Source organism: Anoplolepis gracilipes, chromosome 11 (assembly GCF_047496725.1).
Source record: "Anoplolepis gracilipes chromosome 11, ASM4749672v1, whole genome shotgun sequence".
NCBI classification, from domain to species: domain Eukaryota; kingdom Metazoa; phylum Arthropoda; class Insecta; order Hymenoptera; family Formicidae; genus Anoplolepis; species Anoplolepis gracilipes.
In genome coordinates this window covers 11,648,939-11,674,838 of record NC_132980.1, presented here as the reverse complement: position 1 = coordinate 11,674,838, position 25,900 = coordinate 11,648,939, and the positions used below count along the sequence as shown (strand labels likewise).

Sequence of the window (25,900 nt, the reverse complement as noted above, 5' to 3'; positions counted from 1 at the left end):
AAGAACGCAAAATTTTATATTAAATAAATTTTGTATATGAAACATTGTACGTTGTAATTTTGTACTGTTTTTATATTAACGTATTATATTGATTTCAACATCTTCATCAATTTTTATACATAGTTCTACAAAAAATGAAACAATCGATACTTAGTCAACCCACATCTATTGTCCTGCTCTCTTGTTTTCTTTCCGTCCGAGTTCAAAGAAGATTAAATAGAAGGAATAAATGACGAAAGATTCTTGCGAAGACAGTCAGAACATGTAGACGTCATTTATTGATGTTATTTACTTCCTGTATGTACACATACACACACATTACTTGGATGTATTGTAAAAATCGATAAAAACGTGGAAAAATTGTACCTAATTTAAAATTTTGTTTTAGAAAAAGTCTATTGCACGCCAATTTATCAAAAAGTGTAAAGTAACATTTCAGCGCGCCTTGTGTGTGTGTGTGTGTAGAAATGGTTCTTACATTAATTTTTCCAAGTCCCGAGAAGAAATATAAAATTCTAAAAACATTCCAAAGTTATATTTATTTAAAAATTGCTACTTCCGGCAACCCATGAGAATAAACTGGGAAAATTGATATATAACCGTCTGTTTCTAAATTAAACAAAATATTCGCGCTTTAAGCGGGACTTCCGTGGTTCCCGCCGGAGTTCGTAAAGTAGGTCGTAGTCAGCATCATTACGATACGAAACTTCTGCTTTCTGGCGAGTTTCGACCTTCCGTGGATGGTGACCTTATGCGCGTAGCCTCGATCCCGATTGGATCTTACCAGTAAAGTTTTCGTTCGATAGAGCATACAGAATTTCCGGTTGCCATTATTCGTGAATATTTTGGCATTCGGATTATTATAGGAATTTCATAATTTCATTCGGGACTAAAAATTAATATAAAAAGCGTTTCCGCACATACAACATTTGCACGTCCGAATTCTTACACTTATTAATTATTGCGCGTGCGTACATGTGCGTATGCATTTTAAAATAAATGTAGACGAAACTCCAAAAGAAAATTTTGTAATAAATTTATATATATATAAATTTATATATATATATATAAAATCATCACTGTTTTAAACAATGTGTCAAATACATAAGTAGCGGCAACCATGGATCAAGATAAAGATTTCGAAATCAATAGACACTGTCAACATCGCTGAACTTTGTTTCATTCGATTATGAATATGCAACAAAAGTGAAAACGCACTGCTTACGATATCGCGAGGGTTTCTTAAAGGTCATTTATTCGAGATCTTTAACCCGTATGATCTAGAATTATATACGCAAAATGATAATCGCACATCTGTCATAAACATGTGATCAACTTACGTAATGTGACACTTACGTATGTAATTTTTTATAAGAATTTTCCCGCAAAGTGAAAAAAAAAATCAAAAATCAGTGAGATAAAGTGCAATGTATAACATTTTTATGCTATATTCGGTTTATTGTCATTATTGTGAGAATGAAAATATTACGACAGGATCCCGAAAAAGCTCTAAAAATTATTATATAATGTTTTATTCTCCAATATATTATGTGTCTCGTAATTTAAAATTTAATCGGTCAATAATCAAAAAGCTTTTTCTCTATTACACATAAAAGCTAATGTGTGTTACAATATAATTTATATTTATATATAATTTACTAATTATGTTTTATATTTCATAGTCATTAAACTAAAGATATATATGTATTTCGATTGATAAAATTTCATTCAGATTACATCTTATTTTTCGATCACTCTGTATCATAAAAATACCGATATCTTCACAAAAACATACCGACATTGTTTTACCGTGCCACTGTACATAATAATAAAACTTCTCAATTTTATCTGTCTCGTTAAAAATTGCCGTACCGACACGCTATTACCGAATTATTCCAATATCATAATAAAACAACATTATTAAATATCGTTGAGACGGACCTTGTTGGTTTTAATTAAAGCTTTTGTCTAACTACATCGATTTATTCATCACTGTCCGTCTTCTTGACTGATTCACATCTTTCCTTTTCATCTTTAATATAATCATAACGTCCAAATTAATTAAAATACTTTTGTGCGTATACATATATGACATCTTTATATATTCCTCATTCGACAAGTTTTTGCAAAATTTTCAATCAGATGCTTAGCAAAAATTCAGGGACAAAAGACAGTGACTGACGAACTGACGTGTTGTTAAAGTTTATTGTTGAAAAATGCATATTGAATAGCGAAGCTAGATGTGTGTATGAAATTCTAATTAAGGTCATGTGGCACAAAATTCGGCACGATTCTCGGCGACTAATCACTAATCGATAGTCATTCATCGACGCGCGCGGCACGGAGATATTATTCGATTGATAGCCATTCAGGGACGAGAGAATCAGTCAGCCATCAGATTCAACGAGCGTGCGCGGCCATCGAATATTAATTAGCGATTATACGCGAAAAATTTCGCATAATGAAGCTTCCCGAAACAACGCGGTGGAGAGTGATGGAAAAGTACGTATCTCTTTCCTTCACTTCACTTGCGAGACACTTCAAAACTGCTGCTACACGATTCCTTCCGAGACCGTTTGTCTCTCGTAAAAATGCACTTTTATCTCTAATCTCTTTGTAAGCGACATTTTCTATCAAGCCTATACCGTTCCAAAAAGACTTAAAGGACGCCAATAACGCGAGTCGTGGTAGCTTCTCTATTTAGCATTTATTCGAGATACAAAAATTTGCCCTTTTTCTTTTCTATCATGCTTATTATTTTTGCACAGTTGTACCTGCGAAACTTTATCGACTATTTTCTACGAAAACATATTAGAAATTACTACCTCGTCCATTAACAATTAAAATAAATTTTATATATATATATATATATATATATATTTGTGTATTCTGTTTTTAATATTTAATTATACAGTAGTAGACTGTATCCAATATTGATACATGATTAGCGAGTTTATTGCGCATGCTAGCGCTAGTTTACTTTTCTAATTTGCGAATAATGTTTTAATTAAAATTTGATAGGTCACAATAATTAGCGCTAATGCATCTTTAGGGCATGATAATTGCAGGACGTGAACGCGGAAGCACGTAGTGCGTCGACGACGTGTACGGGCGAGCTTGATGGGGAGATAAACGACGAAATTGCTTTCCGCGACTACTGGACGATAAATATTTGCGTTGGTCGCAAACGTTTCTCGTTGTTATTCATTACAGCGATCTTATTATCCGATTCTTTATAGTCCACTTCTCCGGAGCATAAGGTGAAGTTTTACTACAGAGGCACACGTGTATCACAAAGCCGCTATAATGTTTCCTTAAAGTATTTATTTCCTCTGCACTCTTGCAATTTCATGACCATTCTCTATCTTCTTTATTATTTCTAAATACTCCTCTAAAATTAAAATATCTAACAAGAATTCCAATACAATGAATAACTTTTATATCCCACGGAATTGCGACAAGTCAGGTTGAAAAAAGTATTAGCGTTTAACCAGTGCGATTCACGAAATTAAAAAATACATTTTTTTCAAATATTTTGCACATTTATTAAAACTGATCATATTAATGTGCGAAACTATTTGCTCTTGATCAGTTTTAATAAATGTGCAAAATATTTGGAAAAAAAAAAAAAAAAAAAAAAAAAAATGTATTTTATTATTATTAGCTCGAAAATTAATATTAACGTTTAACCAGTGCGATTTATGAAATTAAAAAAAAAATACATTTTTTTCAAATATTTTGCACATTTATTAAAAATGATATTTAGCTCAAGAGCAAATAATTTCGCACATTAATACGTTCGCCAACAATCAGGTTTGAATTTAAAAGGAAACTTATATTCGATTTGTCTCCCAATTCTCATAATGATAACAAAATTAAGAAAAAAAAAACAAAAAAGTTTCAGAAACGATATTTAAAAATTCGTTAAGAACAAGAAACAATTACTTTACCCCTGTATCATTTATACAAATATTATACTTAATTGTGAAGAAGAACCCCTAACTTCACGTTTATAATCGAATACATCGCCCGCTCTCATTGTCAGCAAATCAAAGGCAATGGTACATAATCTTATTTAATGTGTGTTATAGATATCGGAAAAGTTCAATGTTGATTTGAAAAAAAAAAAAAGGGAGAAGGAAACGATACTCTTCCGCCCATTTCCCGAAGGCGATAGGATGGAGGCTCACGATTCCGCGATTGAATTGCTGCAGGAATGTTGATAATTCTCTTCTCTTTTTTTTATCTCTGTTCCGCTTTTACGCATGAATGCAATGTTACGCGATAAAAAAAAACACATAGAAAGAGATACAAAATCAGAGAATATGAGCATGGAGAAGGCATATCTCCTTTCCTGGAGAAAAATCCAATCACTCTTGAGAATAAAGTAGATTGCACCACCATAAATAATATTTCTTCCGTTTTCTTTTTCTTTTCTCGCAATTCCTACGGAAATCCGTCTAATAAAATTTATTATCCGGAAGAGGGTGGTTCCTCCTTTAGGCAATTTCAATTATAATAATGAGTCGGCTCACAATTATGTTTTTAATATTGCAATTCATTTAAGCTTTTACCAATATAACAACGTAGTTACTTATTCTGAAGAAAAATCTGATTTTTTTTTTTTTTTTTCGGGAAAATTATTTGGAATCTGTTGACATTTCCAGAATATCATTAATTGTGAATACAGATTGCGGACAAACGTACATACGTGTACATACATGCGATAAGCGTTTTTTTTTTTTTTTTTTTTCGAATAGATAAATAATTAAAATCGGATCGTAAAAAGGTGTCGATGCAGAATTAGAATGCGCGTCGATGAAAATTTTCATGTTTTATTAAACACGAATAAGAGAACCTCATAAATAAATATGATTGTCATAAATATTCATAAGAAAAAAAAGAAGAGTAGAAGCAGATTGATGCATACTTTAACTTGACTGACAGTGTTCCTTATTTTAAGGATTTATTACAGTTTACAGTATATATTACAATACGAGATGTCTGATTAAAAGTCTCTTGTTTTGTTAGTTGCAATTTGCAAACACTTTGATTAGAATTCGAATTAGATATATATATAATTAATTAATTTTTTTTTTTGTTTAAATTTAATTAAATTTAATTGAAATTTGATAATACAATAATTTTCACTATGCATTTTTTCAATTCAAAGCGCAAACACGCTAGAAATGGAGAAAATAATATCGATTTTTAGATATATCACATATTACAATAGATATATCATATAGTGTCAATATGCGTTATGCGTACATTAATCATCCAGGCAACACCCGAATTCAACTCTCAAGCGATTTCCATCTGGCCATCAGCCACATGTGTATGAAAGATCCATGTTCTGTGTAAAATCGTCACATGTTTTTAATACAAAATCTCAAAACCGTATAATTATCCTTATCTTTTTATCATTTCATTGACATTTTTTAAAATACCGACAATGATATTCGATATTGGAAGCAAATCATATGCATTACGAACATAGTATATATATTCGCATATTTAAATGTAGAATAGTAGGATGGAGCAATCTTTTTTCGGAAAAAAAAAAAAAAAAAAAAAGTTAGATCGATATCGGCGATTTAAAATGAAATTTATCACGTTGGATTTTTAAGCAATTTACGCTCACAATAAAACACTTCTTCGCATCAGCGCGTTCGTAACGCGATTATATGAAACTTTTTCGACGATGATATTTCGAGACATGCTGGAAAAGTCTCTGTCAGAGTCTCTGCTTCGTTACGAGTCCCAAACCACGCGGTTGCCATAAGTAAGAGAGTGAAAACTACGGACGGGCAGACGCGTCTAAATACTTGAGAGACTGGCTATTAATCGTCAGGGCGTAATATCTGCTATACTTAATTATAATACTTCTGGGAGATCTCTGGGAAAGTTATTAATCCAATAAAACTAGATGGCAACATTGAAGCGCATTTACAAAATAGAGAATGCTGATATATCAAGAGTTCAGCTATTTTCTTCGCGAAAATCCATCTTTACATTTTCTTTAAATAACATTGTTAGAAACACAATTGCAAAGTTGCATTTTTATCAATATTGAGTCATATCTAATACATATTAAGGTGTAATTAATAATTGTTTTTATAAAATCAAGTGTGATTTTCTGCAATAATAATATCAATGACCGTAATAGGAGATTGAATACAAAAGCAGGAGATTGAAATTCACTTAGTAAACAATAAAATCTTGCATTGCATCGTCTATAATATTATATTTTTTCAGTTCTTTGTTTATTAGAAAATTTCAACTAAACGTTTGCGCGACTGTCAGTCATCTCATATCAGACTTTTTAATATTGATTGACATCGAGTAGATCTATCGATACACTCTGTAATGGTATTACGATGTCACTTTAATGTTGTTGGAGCGTGTAATCATCATCTCGCTTCTTGACATCCAATCGACAGGGTAAGCATTGGAAAAGAGTCTCTTATCCGTTTTCGAGATGAATGTCAGAACATTTTTAACATTTTTGTGCCCAAGTGTCAAAATATATTGTCGCCCTACGCTTTATACATCGCATTTCTAATCGATACTTCTGTCCCGGTTTCTCCTCTTGTTTACAAGATTCCGAAACTTCCATTGCAAGAATCATGTATGATACAAACAAATAGTAGCAGTGGTTACTTATATATGTCACATATATGTGACAGTATATTTTTCAATGAAAAAGTAGATTGCAAATCAAAATTTTAATATTGTTTTCTTTACACAAATAATTAAAATCGATGTAGAGAATATGTAATATTAAGCTACTTTATTTTTTTTAACACAGAAAGAAATATTCTTCTCTCACACATACCGAGCGTTCACCGATCAATTTTCGTGATAAATCGTGCAAAATAAAATTTAAACTCTCGTTTAAATACCATAAAAAAGGACAATGACTAAGGTTTCAGTCAATGGCGTACGAATAATGAAAGAAAAATTCTTTTAAAATGCGATGCAAAGAATAAGAGAAAATAACGAAGGTCTACGACGAGGATTCCAAGTGAGTATCCAGCATACGCGCTACTACAAGTATCGATCGCGGTGTAAAACGAGATTTGGCAAACGATACGCACTTGAAGGCCTAGCACTGCGTTTCTCTATCATCATTGTAGACATTCCCTCTCCACAGAGAGAAAAAGAGAACAGGATTTCTCTCTCTTTCTCTCTCTTTCTCTCTCCCTAGCGAAATTATTTCCACGGAAGAGCATAGTCAGCGCACAAACTAGTTCAATCGAAATGAGATCCCGACACGGCGAAAACGATATCTAAGTTGTAACGTCACCGCATGAGAGATGGTGTACTCGTATCAACAATTGAATGCTTAGGGGAGGTTGAGCTTATCGTGCGCGAGCTTTAACCGCGAAATTATTACTATCAGGTCCGATAGTGTTACACGCGCCACCTTATACACGGCGGCATGATCGATACGCCAAACTTCGACTGCAACTGTCCGATAATATTCGCCAAAAGTCGGGAGAAAAGACGAACGAGCTTGGAAGAAGGGTGAGTCTCTTTCTCAATCCCCGCGATATTAAAAGAGATTATTTTTATCTATTTGTTATTCGATAGAGCCTGACAATAGCTCCAATTTTATTAAATTATTCTAATTTTAGGATATAAACTGTTTAATATGTTTACGTAATAATGCGAAATATATATATATATATATATATATATATATATATGTATATTTTTATAAAATATTCTCTTGCAAAATATTCAGCTGTTGAAAATTTTATTAAAATTATTACGATTAACAATCCAGATTCTCCAAGCTTTAAGCATATTTCTGTCAATATTATATAAATGTGATTTAAATAATCATTTATGTATCAAACACATATCAGGGAGAAATCATTATTAACAAAGACAAAAAAAAAAAAAAAAAAAAAAAACAAAAACGTACACAAATCTGTCGGTTGCTTACTATGCTGAAAAATTCGTCCCGCACATCCTCTTGCTTCTTACGATATCAGTCTTTTGAAAAGAAAAAAAACTGCTTTCACCGCACTTTGCCAGAGAAAGAGATTGGTCTGCAATTATTGCAGATCGAACGACGTTTCTTGAGACAAGAGTCTCGCGAACGGTGACAATATCCTCCAGAAAAAAAGTAAGATGGCACAACGAAGATTCGCGTTTTTGGCTGGCCAGACTGACGAGTCAGACAACACGGGTTAAGATAAAAGGGCAAAGCAGTCGTGGATCAACCTTTCAAAACCCAGATTATTACTAGAGCGAGATGAAGGTGGATTATAGAGGAAGATCAGCGAAGAGATGGGTAGGATCGAGAAATGATCTGCTGCCAAAAACTAAGTTTCCCGAAAGTAAAACAATTCCTCGGGTCAGACCAATCTCGTCCACGCGAATAATCATAAACTGCGACAACCACTTTATCGCGCGATAAAGCCGCAGGGAGTTCTTTTTAAACTCGCGCAACAACGATGAGTATTTGAGTAATTTTTCAGAATGAATACGAATGGAAGTTTATTTTCGATACGGGATAGAAAACCTATAGAAAAACTACGATGCCTGATGGTACCGGATTATACAGATGTCACGGGATCGATCTGGTGGGGTTATTATGGTGCGTTCACCTAACGTTTACCTCGCGGTACCAGATGCGGCAGATTGAAACGTATAATTCAGTATTTATAATACAAAATTTAAAATTTCATTTAAATATCAAAGAAATTAAATTAAAATTTTTTAAAATTAAACTTTAAAGAAGATGTTTATACGTTTTTGCTTTTAAAAGTATTCACAGAGAGAGAGAGAGAGAAATACAATAAAACAATAAAAAATATAAAATTGTTGAAATATTAAACTATCATACTACAACTTATTATTATAATACTAGAAAAAAATATATTGACACACTATACAGTTTTAATACTTTATTTGCAAATGGATTAATAGTTAAAATCACATGTGTCTCTCTCAGTTATTGTCACTTGTAATTGCTTGATTAATTGAATGTCACTATATTTTATAAATAATTTAACACGCACACTACATTTTACTTACTGTTCATTATTTTATTGAATTGAATTAAAACATGTATATGTATATATATGTACATAAGAGTCAATTTACATTTTAAAAAATGCATAAAAAAGTTGTTAATGTAAAATCTAAAACTTGTTTGCATGTCCGAAATGTTTTAGAAAAGCTACTAAAAAAAGAATTAGTAATTTTTAAACGTTTAATATATCCTGTGTGTAAAAAAAATACAAAAAAAATAAAAATATATCAATTAAAATATTTTTCTAAAAGTCAGAATATACAGACTAAAATGCATGATATTAAAAAAAATGAAAATCATAAATTTTGAATTCGATGTATCGTCTCGGTAACTAAATTAATTTCGACCTCAAAAAACACGTCGTCTGCTAAAAAATTGCCTATATGCGATTCGTTGCTAAAATATGCTGTTAAGCTTATGCGGGCGTGTATGTTTTATATCAATTTGCCGGTATTCGCAATTACTGACCACATGATTTATTCGAGAGACTTAAATTAATCCGTTAAAGTAGACGAAAGTACTCATCGTGATTCACAGAATTATGTTAATCTATACCAGTTAGTCGTAGCTCTGTATTGTGCTATATTGTACTTTCCACGATTTAAATATTATATAAAAAAAGATAGTAGAAAAAAATATATATACATATAATAATACAATGAAAATTTCTAACAATAAGATCCAGGTCATATAAAAAAAAAAAAAAAAAAAAAAACAGCAAAAGCAAATCGACTAATCATAGTCACATATTCGATTGACGGTACAGATGTATAAAACAATGTGTAAGCAAATAAAAAATCGATTTGCTTATTACTTACGATTTTTATGAGCCACGAGTCTTATTGTATTCATTAAATACGATCACTTATTACACGTTAAATTTGATTACTTTAATTCCCTAAAAATCTTTTTTCTTAATTCTTATAAATGCACTATGTTTTCTTCGCCATTTATGCAGGATTTATAATTTGTTTCTAATTAGAGCAAATCCTGAATTTGTCTCGTTTTATATCAAGAAAATTGCGAAAAGCTATTTTCATATACATATACTGTACTATATTTCGAAGGCTTAATTTGTAACAAACGTAAGGCATAGGTCTGCATTCGAAGCTTACATTTATCACTAAATGTGCCCCTAAATGCATACAAACACATGTATAAAAACACATTTAGAAGCAAATTTAACGATAACGTCCTAGTCATATCCTGCATCAGCAAACGATAAGACAGAACCAAAATTTTATAACTTGCAAAAACGTAAACTAAAGAAAAACCTAATATAATATTTGTCACTTGAATAAAACACTAAAATACAATCATTTCTCTCTATATAAATAAAAAGAGATTGATAATGTGTTCGGAATGTAATATTTTTATTAAAAAAAAATATTAACATCTAAAACTTCTTCAAATATATTTATGCATTAAAGAGTTTTTAAGGTTTTGGTACACGAAGCCGGAAATTAAAATCGATCGCAATGAATTCCGAGATACCTCCCCGTAGCGCGAATTTTTGGCAGAACTTTCCGGCCAATTCCTTTAACGACATTTTCAACTATCCCGTAGTTCCATCGCGTAACCGATCTCTCGCCTCGTTTCCGCCAGTAGCTACATCGATTAACCCCGAAATTGAATTGTCGCGACGAAATCAAGAGAATTGAAAATAAAGTGGAGAGAAGAAGACGGAGAGAGCGCGTTGATAAGAAAAAAGAAGTGAGATTTAACGAGAATTCTTACGGAATTATCAGTTGCCGCCGCATTCGAGGATTACGATATGAAATTTCGCCAGAAGTCATAAAATTGATTTTTATGTTTTCTTCAGACACTTTCGTACGTCCTTCAAACGCGCGCTCTTCATTTCTAACAAGAATCATTTGCCTCCTTTTAACGACCGTTTGACGCAGGACCTTTCTGCTAATCGTAAGCGTGAAAAGATTAAGATTTCGTCTCGCTTCATTTATTTCTCTGACTCGAAAATTGAAGAAATATCTCTTTTAGATTTATAATATTAAAAATATAATCAAAACGCAATTAATTATCTATGTTATTGAGCAAAGAAACAATATAAATAACGCGATTTTGTGTTAAAGATAAAAATTCAGAAAAAGAATTTAAAAAAAACGATAAAAATTTGTGTGGAAAATTGCACCAATATCAATGTGATTACGATATTACAAATTTGACAGCCTTACATATTTATTTTCGCATTATCCTCTAACTTTGCAAATAACTAATCAAATATTTTTAAAATTTTATACATAATCGACGAATTATTGCAATATATATTGCACTTGAAAAGACATATTCCGAAGCAATGTTCAATTCCTCTTTATCACCTCGTTAATTACAGTGTCGTTCTAGGTACATTTATGTTCTCCGCTCAGAGTTTAGTACTTCGAAATCTAAAGGATAAGATAGATTCTGTTCTAACGGAGGCTCTCTTGTCAAGTGATATATTGCGACAATGATAGCTGTTGCAACGACTTCACCACGTGGCAATCCATTTGCAGTTTGTTTCATTGTTATCGTTATCGTTGATGATCGAATCATTTATTATCCCCCAAAAGGATGGTCTTTCCTTTCTCCGAAATGTTCTGTCTATCACTATTTTTATCCAATATATTATTCATTATAATCACATCATTTTACACATTATTTAACTACTAATAAATTAATTACAAAATTAAAAAATAACTTTAAACCTTAAATAATAAAAAAAAAATTTGTTACGCAAAGGACAAAGCCAGTAAAAGATATTAATTAATCTTCTATCTATACATCATTGTCGTATAGTCATGCGTAATGAAAACATATATAATCGTATAATCATATAATCCTATAATTCATAATATAATCAGATAATTCATTAAAAGAATGGGAACGAGCGTAATTTTATATTCAAGTCATTTTTCATTTCTCTATTACCTTAAGAGCAATGTATTGTAACATGGCTAGAAGTATTTACAGATATTTATAGGAAAAGGCTTGTAATGTCCAATTATTTTCTTTATCCCGCAATAACGCCAATAGTTCCTCCTTCCCGTTCAGACACACATATCTTCCAAAAGTATCACATTCGAGCTGGCCAACAGAAAATATGATCGAGAGGGAGAAAAGCGCAGCCGGTACGCAACAATAAAAATGATAAATGCCTCGACGATAATTGTAACGTACGAGCAAACTAAAAGATAATTCATTAACCGTAGTTTACTCTCAATACACACACACATACATATATATATATATCTGTATATGGACAAATGCTCGCAAATCTGCACGTGTGTGTGTGTATTAGTATGGTGAAAAAAAAAAATATGCAAAATAAAGTATGCAATTTGTCGCGATGAGTGTCGATCCATCCTTACTAAGCGGATGATTGAAATTGTCACAAAAAAGCTGATATCTTATATATTAAAATTTAAATGAATATTAGTCGATATAAATTCTTTTAGTTTTATGTCATCTTTTAGCGCGTATATATTTTTTAATGTAATACAATTTTAATAGAAACTAAATTAATTTTGTGCGCTTTATACATCGAAAATTCTACCGTCTAATTTTGTGAGACATAATTTTTTTGAGTAGATTTTGATTCTTGGCATAAATTGAATAAATAGTGAAGTTTTAACAAGCTTTATCTAGCAAATTTTTGCTACGTCAAATATTTACTTGAAAGATTTTTGTCTTTGAAAGTATAAAAATCCGTGCAAAAAACCTGCATTAATCGAGTAACGGATGTGTCAGGTGAACACCACGAGAATTAAAAAAAAAATCTTTTTGCGAGTTTTCTGTCGATATATATATATATCTAACAGCTACTCGGTGAATGCGATATTTAGCCTCGTCTTGTTACAGCATAATAAACTAATTGGCACAATGTCGCTCAAGCGTGACACTTTAATTAGGGATGCTATTGAATAAACAATATAGATACAGAGAGAGAAGGAGACTAACCTCGAGGAAGGACGTTGACTATCAGCTGGCGACGCTGTCACGTGACTTCAACACTTTTCCGACAAGTTCCCACGAACGGAGCCAAGGTGACAAAGTTATGAGAACTCATGCGCGGAAATGTGGGCGGAGTAACGTGAGATCAAAATGATCTCGCGTACAAAATCGCGGATCACAGAGCGATTGTCACAGATAAATGTCCGGTGTCCTCCAAACAGCCGCATCGTAGAGACACGTGAACGTATATATTTCTCGTTGCACGAAAATCAATCAAATTTCACTAATAACAACAGTGTATTATTGACATGTCCATAATTTATTCCACAGACAACGTTGACAAAATCACAGAACGATCGATGATAAACCCATGGACGTAACGTTAAAACCACGTAATCGATCGATACACTTGATCGCATTGTTCAGCATAGAATCAATCTGCGTTGCTTCACTTTTTTTCATCATAATTGTATTCTCACTAATTGTCAAAGAATCGTAACGATGTGATCGAGAGCACCGCGACAGGACGCGTCTGTCAAGACGATAGATACTATCATACTTTGCCAAAGATAAACATAAAACACAACGTTTCCATGAGACACGCGTTTTCCCTTGCCTACGAATGTTTTCGACCAGACTGACTGTGGCAGAGGAACCGCGTGGCAGAGCCTTATACGGGCTGGCACGCTCACCCCCACTAACCAACCAACCGTCTCGAATCATCCCCCCTTTCTTCCTACCGTTGCCACCACCGCCACCCCCAGTAAACTTTGACTCACTCCAGCAGAAACGCTTGCCCTTATCGCCCTTCAGGTACACCACGCCTTGAAGTTGTCGGCCCTAAACGACAAACGCACCCTCAGGGGAGTAAACGAGAGTGAGGTTCTTTAACCCCCCTGACGGGGGCTTTGTCCCTTCATATTTCAATAAAATATCCAAGATGAATCTTTGATTTTAGCTTTCACACTGTTACCTTCATGATAGACGCGACAATAATACATCTAAATACAGCTACTTAAGAAAGAAAAAAAAATCGTACAGGATCAATTAAGATGCATCCAGTGAATAATCGAACGTGTACTCTTTAAAATATTTTGAGCAGGTCTTTGAGTTTGCTTGTAATGTTAGAGAAAAGTGATTCTTGCACCGGAGTTCAATTAAGCTTTCGACTTTACGATTTCCATCTTTAAAACACTAACAATAAGAGCATTCTCGTCGTTTTTATAGAGGCGAGCGAAAAAACTTATAGTCTCTTTTTTTTTTTTATTTTACTATTGTACTTACATTTTATCTTATTGCGAAACTTTTAAAATTACTTTCAATTATTTTATGGCACATATCTCTATTTATGACAAACTCTGTTGCGTTAAAATTGAAGTAAACTTTTATTTTTTTTCTATAATAGTTAATGTAAAAAAATAATAAATGTTTAATAAAAATATTATCTACTTGAAACACTGATGATTTCAATAAACAGTCAATGTAAAAAAAAATAATAAATGTTTAATAAAAATACTATCTATTTGAAACACCGATGATTTTATATCTTCTGTTTTATATCTCCCGTTGTAATATTATTGATTGTGAAAAAAATGGATAGAGAAATTAATATTTAGATTGGTAGAAATTAATCCAGTTAATATCAGTAAATATAAAATAAACGACTTTTATCGAATTTAATGCTAAATATAATCAATATTTTTATGAACGACACGTTACATTTATTATAAATTGTTTTCTAGAAAAAAATATTTCTGTCAGTTTTTTAAGATATCCAATATAAACCAAAATTTGGATACTAGAATTGTGTGTAATTTATGCATGGTTGCAAATTGTAACGTATATTATGTCCTTTCGGCAAAATATGACAATTGTTAGACAGATTGCACATGACTATGTGTTTTATAACATTCTATAACATGATGTAAAGCGAAAATATGTAAGATAGTAAAGAAATACGATAATATGAAATTAGATTGCGATAAATCGGATGACGCGATTTTTTGTTTCGATTTAATTACGCCAAAAAACCGATAATTGAACGATTTGTAGCCACGCCTCGATAGATTTACGAGCCGATTATTGGTAGGAAATGATTTTCTTGTATTTGTCGCGATATTTCGAAAGATAATACCTTCTCACACGTGCAGCTCCTCGCGCTGCTACCTTCCCACTCGAGTGTCGCCGCGCGAATGACAACACAAGGTGACCGCGTGTATAAACGTGACTGCGCGCACAAACAACTACGGAATTCCATCTATTGTACCTCACATGATGCATGATCATTTTGTCGTTATTTTTCTTATCAGCAGCGATGTAATATTAGATATTTCATATACATATATACAGAGTGTCTGTTCACATAAAAATGTCCAAACTCTTACTAAACTTTCTTGTAATTTTAACCATTTGCGAGATATTTGCTCGAACATTTACAGACAGACACTTTGTATGTAATACATAATGTAATAATTAATAGAATTATAATTTAGAAAAAGAGAAAAATGTAGTTTAATTTTTCTTCATACACTGAAAAAAAATTTACTTAATCTAAAAAAATATTTAGTTCAATACGTTCAAACAAGTATTTATTTAAATTAAGCAAAAATATATTTGAATTAGTAAAATATATTGTCTATTTTACTATTCAGCAATATATTTTATTGATTCAAATATGTTTTTGCTTAATTTAAATAAATACTTATTTGAACGTATTGAACTAAATATTTTTTTAGATTAAATAAATTATTTTTCAGTGTCTAACTCGATATAATAGATGATAGAATTGGTTTTCATTTTTCTATAGTTTTCTATAGTTCAATTTCGAACATAAGAATTTTAAAAATATGTGGAATTACGATAAACTGCAAGAGACGATCTCTAATGATAAATGACTCTGGTGAACCAGAAATTTCATTATAGCATCACTCAACAAAATGCGATGTTCAGACCTGCCACATTTGCGCGAATAAACAATGACCTGTCGATAATGAAGTGCGATTTCTGTCACATACAAACACCCAACATATGAACGTGTTACGATCATATAAAGTGGCACATAAAATATTAATAATATTGTGACTAGTACTTGATTATGGCCAGGAAGTAATGGTCCATAAGCTACTGGATTAAACAGTACATATATAGTCAGTATATACCATAGAAAAGGTTACAATGTATCATTGTCATGTCGAAAGCATAACAGAAATGTGAGAAAAAGAAAAATAATGTGTTATTTTACCACTATATTATAATTATTTATCTGCAAAAATATTATCTTCTCTTTTTTTTCACGCGGTTTTTTGTTTTTTTTTTTCTTTATGTGCGAAATTTCCTTTCGTTTTGTCCCTTATTAATTTGTTATTAATTTGTCATTATGACTAGTATTTACAAACTATCATATTTTTTCTATATGTGCATAATTATATTTTTTATAATGAATAATTAGATTATTTAAAAAAAATTCTAATCCAACATTACACGCCACACGGTATTAATTAGCCGAAATTCTTCGAGCAGAAATAATCGAAGGCAAATGGTAGATACATTTTCTTCCCTCGATAGATGCTCAGAGCACGTGCACGGAATTAGGTTGAATCGCTCGCCATATACATCGCGGAGAACTTGATTTTACATCCAAATCAGTCTTGCTACGGATTTCCGTTGACACTTATTATTTCGGCACGTACGACATATATATATATATATATATATATATATATATATATATATATATATATCTTTTTTTATGCGAATATAATTGTAAAAAACGTTCAAAGTAACAATTGTTGTCCAATTAAGTATTAAAAGTAGGTATATTGAAAATTAATTAAAGTTTTATTCATTGTTGCTAATCACTGTTAATTATTATTGTCTTATATATTCGCTAAAGCGTACACAGAAAATGTATTTGTACTGTGTGAGGGATACTTAAATTACGCAACTCCACTTTGATCTTTTTTTACGGAAATTATGTTGTGAGTAACGTCGGCTACATGAAACTCTACTTATTGTTGGATCCCTTCTTCAGGATATCATTCAGGTATCATTCGTATAACGTAAACAATTAATATCTTTACACCTTTGCTTGAGTTAAGTTTTTTTTTGTCTCCCGGGTACAAAATTTAACGTCAAATGTAACTCGTCTCACAAAAATCCTTGTTTGGAAATTTTCATTGTGAATAAGCTTCTTGGCTAACAATATAAAAACCACTTTGAAAAATTTAGCAAGAGTGAAAGCACACAAGAATGTGCAAACAAGTTTCAAGTACTAAAATAACAGTAGGTAAGTATATTAAACTGCTCCTAATACGAGAGTGTTAGATAAAAAATGACGAAAATTCGGGCAAAAATTAACGTGCATTAGACGAAAAGAATATTGCTGTTTTACGCAAATTTCGACAAAGTTTGATATCTAGATAATTAAAAAAAAATGTGTCTTCTTATAAATGTCAATTAAAACTACAACTCTTTATCTATCAAATCTCCTCTGCTTTCGAATCTGAATAATGTATATATTTACATAATATGTAGCCAGAGATGTGCAAAATGGGTATTTAAACCCACTGAAATAGAAAATGCAAAATAAAAAATAGGTTGTATTGTTAGACATACATTTAAAATAAAGTAAATGAAAAATAGGCATTTTTAAAATTGTTTCTAAAATAAAAATGTTTTTTTTTTTTTTTTTTTTTTTTTAATATTAGTATATTTAAATATCTTATTTTTTCTTGTTATTTCTATTTCTTACTATTTATGTAATGGATTAGATTTTATTATCCATTTTTATTTTTTACACGAATAATGATAAAGAGCTAATTATACACCTAATGAATTAATTACTGAATTCTTAAACATTTAATTTATTTTACAATGAACAAGTGTAACGCAGTATTTCATAAATGTCTTGATTTATTGATATTTACAACTCATTTTTGATATCTTTAAGTTTGCAAGAAAAATGCATTTGAAAATGCATAGAAAATGAGTAATAAAAACTTGAAATGGAAAATGATTTTTGTAAACTTGAATATTTTAAATGCAAAATACAAAATAGGCATTTTATTTTTCCATTTTAAATGTGCAGCTATTTGAAATAATGCGCATCTCTGTATTTAGCAAATGTGTATTATATATAGAAGTGTTTCCTTCACACACGATTAAGGAGTTAATTACGGTGCAAATGCTATGGATTCAATTGAATTTCTTCGTCGACATTCTGCAAGCAAAAGCGGTAGGTCTCGCGACCCGAGAATCCCTCTCTGATTATCGATTCCTGGTCTCTCTCGCTTTTGCGCGCCTATTAAATCTCGGAGGCATCGCGTGGAAATTATGCGGCCCGCGAGAACGGTTAACGCTCTATCACGTTCGCTTCATTTCGGAACGTATCTAGGATGTGTTCGCGTGCCGCGACGCGGTGAATCACGACCGCGACCGGTTGTCTGATTCAGTTCTAACCAGAACGAAACGCTCGGGCCACGCTTGGCTTTCGTCGCTTGGCTTCCATTCGCGTATAAGTACTACGGCGATAATGATGAAACCGGGCGCGCGATATATCGTCACAGTCACCACACTTCAACCCTGGGTGATGCGACCGACCGCGGATCTCTTGTCCTTGCGTGCATAGACTGTCTCTGTTCAGAAATTAATTCGTCGATTTGGTACTTGACAACATGGTCTAAGACGTAATGTTTCCCGTGTGACAGTAAAGCAACGAACCATTTTAGTTACAAGAACTTTGCAATTGAGAGGAACAAGGAAGAACTAATAAAAGGCTTAAGGGGTTCAGCTTCCACAAGCTGTTCTATTATCGACCAAAATTTAACAGCTAACATGACAATATATTTGCTTAATGTAAAAGTTTTGCAATTTATACACACAAAATAAGATAGGTTTATGCTAGGAATTGCACGAAGGAATATTTGTAAACTTTTAGAAATCACGTGTCTGACGTGACAGTAATTTTTGACAGATTTTGAAAATCTTTTTTCCTAGGCTTCTAACGTCATTTCCAAAAGTTTCCTAATATTCTGTTATGTTATTCCAAACACGTACGCTATATCTCTTGCACGAACGTATCGTAGAATTTTTTATATTAAATAAATATTGTTACGACGTAGCTGTCATCTTTTAATTTTTTATCATTTTTATATGAAATTATTAGTCCCCGCGTGTTGTTTTTATAAGTACTTTAATTGTGAAGAAGGATTTATTAATCCTTGTAGCCAAAACAGAGATTTTCAAAATCTGTAATTCATGTTCTGTCGATAATTTTGGATGCCCTTCAAAAATTCCGAAATGTATAAAACTTTGAATGTAAAATCAAGCTGGAGAAATCAATTTCAGTTTTTCTCTACGTTGAAGATATTGAAATTGATTTGCATTATCTATGTATCTCATCTCTTGATCGCTGTTAATGCAATCGTTTTATTTCCAGTTGTGTACACACTTACTGCAATATTTTCAGTGAAGAAATTATTTGCTCGCCGCTCAATGCTTTAATTTGCAGAGAAAAAAAAAGGAAAAAGAGCTTGCCTTTATTACGCGATCAAAAGAAACACTTTTCGCGAATTGATTCAATTATCGTAAATTCGCTCACAAGTGCCATGTGGACGCAATTCATTCAAGTCGATTCAAGTAAATGCTGGGCATGTAAATACGCGTGTTTCCTTTCATTTACGTTATTTTATTTATCGATTTTGATTCCTGCAATCCTATTGCATTCTTAATACTCTTACTTCTTGTTATTCTGACCCGTCAATTTTCTCACGACTGTTGAATTATTCAATCAACAATCGTTCTTTATTTCAACGATATTCCCGATTGTCTCGGTGCACAGTGACACGAATACACTGCGAGTGCATCGCACTAATTGCTGCTTCTCTAGATATTCGTAACAATTTGAGTGGACGTTTTAACGAGTAACTCGCATCACGTTGTTTTACAAGTTTTAAAGCCTACACGATTCGGAGATTCACGAAAGCGATATCGCGTACTGTATAATAAACGAGAAAAGTTGATCAAACAAAGAATCAGAACAAAAAAGAAGCAATTATTAAGTTTGATTAATTCAAGTTAGAATTTACAACTTTTCAAGATTTAAATTCGAATCATATCTTGTTTATAACAAAGTTAAAATTAAGATTGTACCGTTCTTTTAAAAAGCTCTTGGATACATTTGCTATATGAAAAAAGACCTCGATATAGTCGAGTTGTTCGTTATAAAAATGGTTTCCACACTGCCGATTTCACGATTATACGTACATACATACGTCGTAAGAGAAAACAGTTATAAAATATTTTTTAAAGTGTGATATGTTATTATGACGAAAAAAATATTTGTACATTTTTTCAATAATAAATATTATATTTTTAAAACATAAAATGTTTTTTGTCGTTTTTTTTTTTTTAAACTTAAACTTTATGTTCTGGATTTAATTAACAACATCTTCATTTCGTATTGCGATAAAATTTCTTTAATATTCACTAACCAAAATCTGAAATTTCAAGAACATTGTTCAGAGAAGAACAGAAATATATATTTCTTAAAAAAGAAAGGCATTGTAATTCAAAAGTCTTTTTGCCTCTTTTATGTGGCTGATTTATACACGTTACATGACAAATGCGCTTCCTCGATGCCTACGTAATGTAATAAACGGCAGACGCGGACGGTTCGAAGGAGGTTGCCCTGTGGACATTAGAGTTGTATTTCATTCGTTGATGTACCCGGTTCGCACAAATCGCCCTGCTATACATAACTGTTCGTCGTATATAACTTACACTTCATCTATGTATATATATATATATATATAAAGGATGGGAAAGTTATTGTCAAAAAGTAACTTGTTATCGTTATTGTTACTCAAAAAAAGTAACTATTTTTTCGTTACTTTTTTAATGTTAAAACAAGATGAAAAATTAAATAAAAAATATACTTATATAATATATTTTATTAAAAATATTTATAAAATAAATTTTTAAAATTTTTTATTTTAAATTTGTAAAACCATAAATAAGGAAAAAATTTTTAAACACTCAAAGTAAATAAAAAAATTTTGGTTTGCATTACATTTATAAACTATAGTCAAATACACGATATATTTATTGCACTTTCATAATTATAATTCGTATTCAAAACGCGCTTACAAAGACGTTGGCGCGTTTTAAATACGGATCTATATGAATATTTGTTGATAATTGAAAATTGAATATACAAAAATAGAAAATATGTCGTAATATGTTATAAGTAGGTTCCATATATAAAAAGTAACGATAAAAGTAACTGTTAAATTCGTTACCGTTACAGTTACAGAAAAAAAATAGTAACGCTGTTATCACTACGTTACCAAAAAAAAAAAAAAAAAAAAAAAAAACTAACGGTAACGACGTTACTTCCCATTTCTGAATATATATATATATATATATATCTTTACTGCCAGTTATATCCAAAACCGAACATTTATAGCGTTACGATATGCACTATGGATTTTCTCTCGCTGAACGACAGCTTCTTCAACTCGTAGTCGTTTGACATTTTTCTGTCATGAACAAAATAAACCATTTATCTGTCTATGTAAATGCACCACTTGTAAATTCTTCATTCAAATTCTATCTAAATGCAAAAATTCAACCTCGCTAAATAGCGATTCATAAGCATTAAGCCATATATGAAGATGAGCATATGCTTCTCCAGGTTTATTTCAATTTTTAAAAAAAGTTTTCAAATAGAATTTTTTAGCTAAATTCATTCTCTACAATTATAATGAAATTACAAATATACAAAGTACATTACATATAAGATATCAAATGTTTATAGAAATATAATCTGTATTTAATTATTTCGCATTAATTTTTGCTTAACAAAATTTTGATAAATGATTTGACAATAATTTTGATAATTATTAACTGATACGATTTTATAATTTTATAATTAAAGGTAAACATAAAAAGTTGAGCTTCTAGCAAATTAGAGTTAAGTTAATTGTAAATTAATTTTTCAATGTTTAATCAATCTACATTTTGTAATATAGGAACATGGATATTACGCACATGTAAGTGTACTGTACTATTCGCTACAGAGAAATTGTGTAAGTGACTTTAATTTCCGGTACTATGAGATTTAGCTTGATTGCCAGGCATTCGAAAACGAGTGACATAATGGCGACATCGTAGGACAAATGGCCATTTATTCAAGGCCGACAAATAAGCTGCCTGTAATTCAAGATTAAGCAATATCATATGAGAAATCGCCAAACAATTAATCACTAAGTATTTTTTGCCAATAATAAGTCGATCGAACTCGAGAATAACTTGATACTTGTGACAGTCAAACGAGAACTTTCAAAGTTTCGTAATAAGAATTTTTTAATTGCCTTGAATAAACTTTGAGTATTGTATCGTGCTTGAGTGCACGTTTCAGTACTTACTCGTTTTTTAAAGGGAAAACATAAAAGAAAGTTTCTTATCGAGTTTTCAAAGAGCGATGGAGCTTCTCTGTCTGCGTCGCTATCAAGACACGATGGAATCAACACAAATATAAACCACATAATGCTGGATAATATATCATCGCCCTCGATGCCTTTTCCTATCTTTCACGATCGTCCCTCGTTCCCTTCGGAACCCAGTTATTAAATTCTCAGATCGTCTTTATCAAACTCTACTTGACTTCATGATGACTAATTGTAAGAGCTGTTAATTTTATTTTTTTACGAGACACGATTAAATAAGTTATTAAATACTTACTTTTTAATAAAAACTTCTCAAGAAGTATATAAAAATATATTTATAATTTCTGCTTAATTTTTTATTAAATATATTATTAAATTTAAAAAAAAATAATTATAATAATTATTTTCTACATGTGCGACGTGAATTATATATATATATCAAATAATTTTACCGTTAAACAATAATCGAGTTAGAATATTGTTTTAATATGTACACGTCTCGTAAATTGACATTTCAGACACATACGTAGAACTGACACATGGCATAATAATGGAATAATATTATTTTCTGTCACGATTTCTTGCACTAATGTATGTACACCACTTGATTTCTTATCATTGCGCGACACGTTCCATTGTATCGCGTGCGCACTTGTCTCCGCGCAAATTAATTGCACGTCTATGTTTTCCGAAATTTACATGTTGTAAATACATCCAACAAGAATAGCTAACTTAAATTTACGCCAAGGATAAAGAATTAGAAACTCGAGCATGCTAAAGCTCCGTAAAAGTGTCAGAGCCATGCTATAATCCCCTTGCGAAGCGAATTAACTCTTTCGTTATTACGGACGACCTTAAGCAGAGAAGAGACGAGCGAAAGGGTTAAAGAGCTTCTCCAATTAAGAAAACTCGGAAATACTTTTTTACAGTGTTTAACTCGAAAGTCTATTATAATTAAGAAAACGTGAATCTCACGACCAAAACAAAATAAAACGATCCTTTTTATTTACATGTTAAATTCATATTTGAAATTGTGATTTTCAATTTCAACTACGATATTTCTTCGTCTTTTTATTGTATTACGGTTTACTAAAATTTTCATTATGCATTTCGAACGGATTTAAGACGATAACAAAGAAATTAATAAGTAACATAAAAAGGAGAATAGAGATGAGGTAGAATATGAGGAGAGATAGAAATAATCCCTAAAATTATACTTAAATTTTGCGTTCCCTTCATAGGATAATCCTTTGAGAGATAATATGGGCCGAAAGCAAAATTTTATGTGTACGTGCTAAGCGAAAAAAAAAAAAAAAAAAAATAACGAAAAATCTAACAAAGAGAATACCTAGTATCTATCAACCTAGTATTAAAAAAAGTTAAAATTTTTCTCTTTCCTTTACTTCCTAAGAAATTTTTATAATAAAATCTATATAGCGTTTTAATAAACTTATAAACAGCTTTTCAATAAACTTATAAGCTTGATATAAATATCTCAAACTGTTGTGGTATCATGCAACAGAAATTTTTTTATAATTTACTTACTTTTTTATAACGTATTTTGCTGCCTCCTCTTTTCCTTCCTGTAAAATGTCTCCTATCCGCAGCTTGCTCAAGTTCATCATCTGCAACATAAGAAAGAGAAAAAAGATAGAAAGAAATTAAATAATGTTACATGTAGATTTAAAGTCATGATCGTAAATAAGATTTTATTCCATAAAACACGATATCACAGAATTTGAATTATCTCAAATGCATATAATATTTCAATATCATAATAAAAAAAAAAAAAAAAAAAAATTTTGTCAATTTTATTATTATTGTTGGCGAACGATTGTTGCAAACACGGGAAATTAATTACTGGAGTTATGTGACTCAAGATTAGAGGTTGATAAAGCCACTAAAGGGCGTAATTCAGTAGTACAGTAGAATGATTAAGCAAACATATCATAATCCTTCGCACAATCGAGCCCTAGAGAATGACTTGGTATGTACGGGCGTAAAAGATAGACCCGTTTATTTTTAAGGTAAATTTACAGACTCTTGGAGTGAAATGAAATCGATTATCGCGTCGGTCGGCGGACATGCGAGCTAACCATTCGAGCCCTTTCTTCGGGATCGAAACCTTCGTCCCGATCGTGAGACGATAATTTCTAAATTAAGCCCCGCCGCTATCCGTGCTCGCGGAGCACGCCTTTCCGTTTCGACAACGTCATGTCATTAATGCTCTATCCTACCCATCTATGGTGACGATATATATCGTCATTGTAGCTTAGACAAACTATTTGAGCGACATTTTTACCTCGCTTTCGTCATCACTGAATTATTTTTAATATTAATAAATTGCAGCGCGCGCGCATACACGCACACACATGTCGACTAAAAAGAGCTTTATATTTAACCGTCGATATTTAATGCGTAAATCCCTTGTAAATTAATATGTAAAATTTATTTATAACTCGTAAAATATATGTTACTGAATTTATAGAGTATACATACGCGCACGGTACACGACATGTTGAATAACAGAATGTCAGTGAGACTATGCACAACTTTCAGTGAATGCATGTATAAAAATTCAACGATGCTAAAAAAAAAAAAAAAAAAAAATGTTCGTACAGAGAAACGCTTTCTCGACAAATGGATCGTACCGAGGTAGAGAACTCACGATCGACAGAGTTAATACATATTAATTAGAATGCTCAAAAATTCAATGACACGTTTTTCTCCTTATAAAAGTGTATGATAAAAAAATGTGTGAAATATATTACATATTGTATCATTAGACAGAAGCAAATTATTTATATCGGAATTAATTAGAGGTACTGTTAACAATTTAACTTAATAAACGCTGCAAAATGTCCATTTTTCACATAAAATGAAAGAGAAATTTTTCCATTTTAAAAAGATATTTACAAAGGAGACTTAATGAAAACTTCTGAAAATTAAAAACAGGAATTTTTGCAATCTGATGAGTAATTGCACAATGATTTGTATTCTGCTAATGAGACCTACAAAATACTTAATGCAATTAGTTTTTAGAACTCAAGAAAGATTCACTTTAAAATACAAATTAAATATCTACGTCATTGTATCAATTAATATTTTCTGAATTTCAGATAATTTTGATCAAATTCTCCATGTTATAAAAATTTCACCTTCTTCGAAAGAAATAGGATTTCTGTATTGAAAGAAGTAAGTATAAGAAAATACAAGTGTATAAAATTAATAAAAATTTACTACATTAATATAATCTTTGCACAATCATGTTATCTAATACATGAAAAAATATTGCAATACTATTCACGTTAACTTAACGAAAGAAAAATACATAACTTCTGCAGACTTCAATCTTAAAAGTCTACGGATTAATAAAATTTTACAGTAAAAGGTTTTCATCATACTTCCTATTAAATTATTAAACAATTAGTTATGCAACTTTTCTTTATTTTTAAAT

At 31.3% G+C, this 25,900-nt stretch overlaps 1 protein-coding gene across 2 annotated transcripts in view; it reads right to left on the bottom strand.

The window, feature by feature from the left end:
- Positions 1-25,900, bottom strand: part of LOC140670894 (pleckstrin homology domain-containing family G member 5) — a 138,119-nt gene that overhangs the window by 100,685 nt on the left and 11,534 nt on the right. For both annotated transcript variants that reach the window (XM_072901744.1, XM_072901745.1), the window contains one exon: positions 23,989-24,068. In XM_072901744.1, the coding sequence (XP_072757845.1) occupies positions 23,989-24,068 (80 nt within the window). The remainder of the gene's footprint in view (positions 1-23,988; positions 24,069-25,900) is intronic.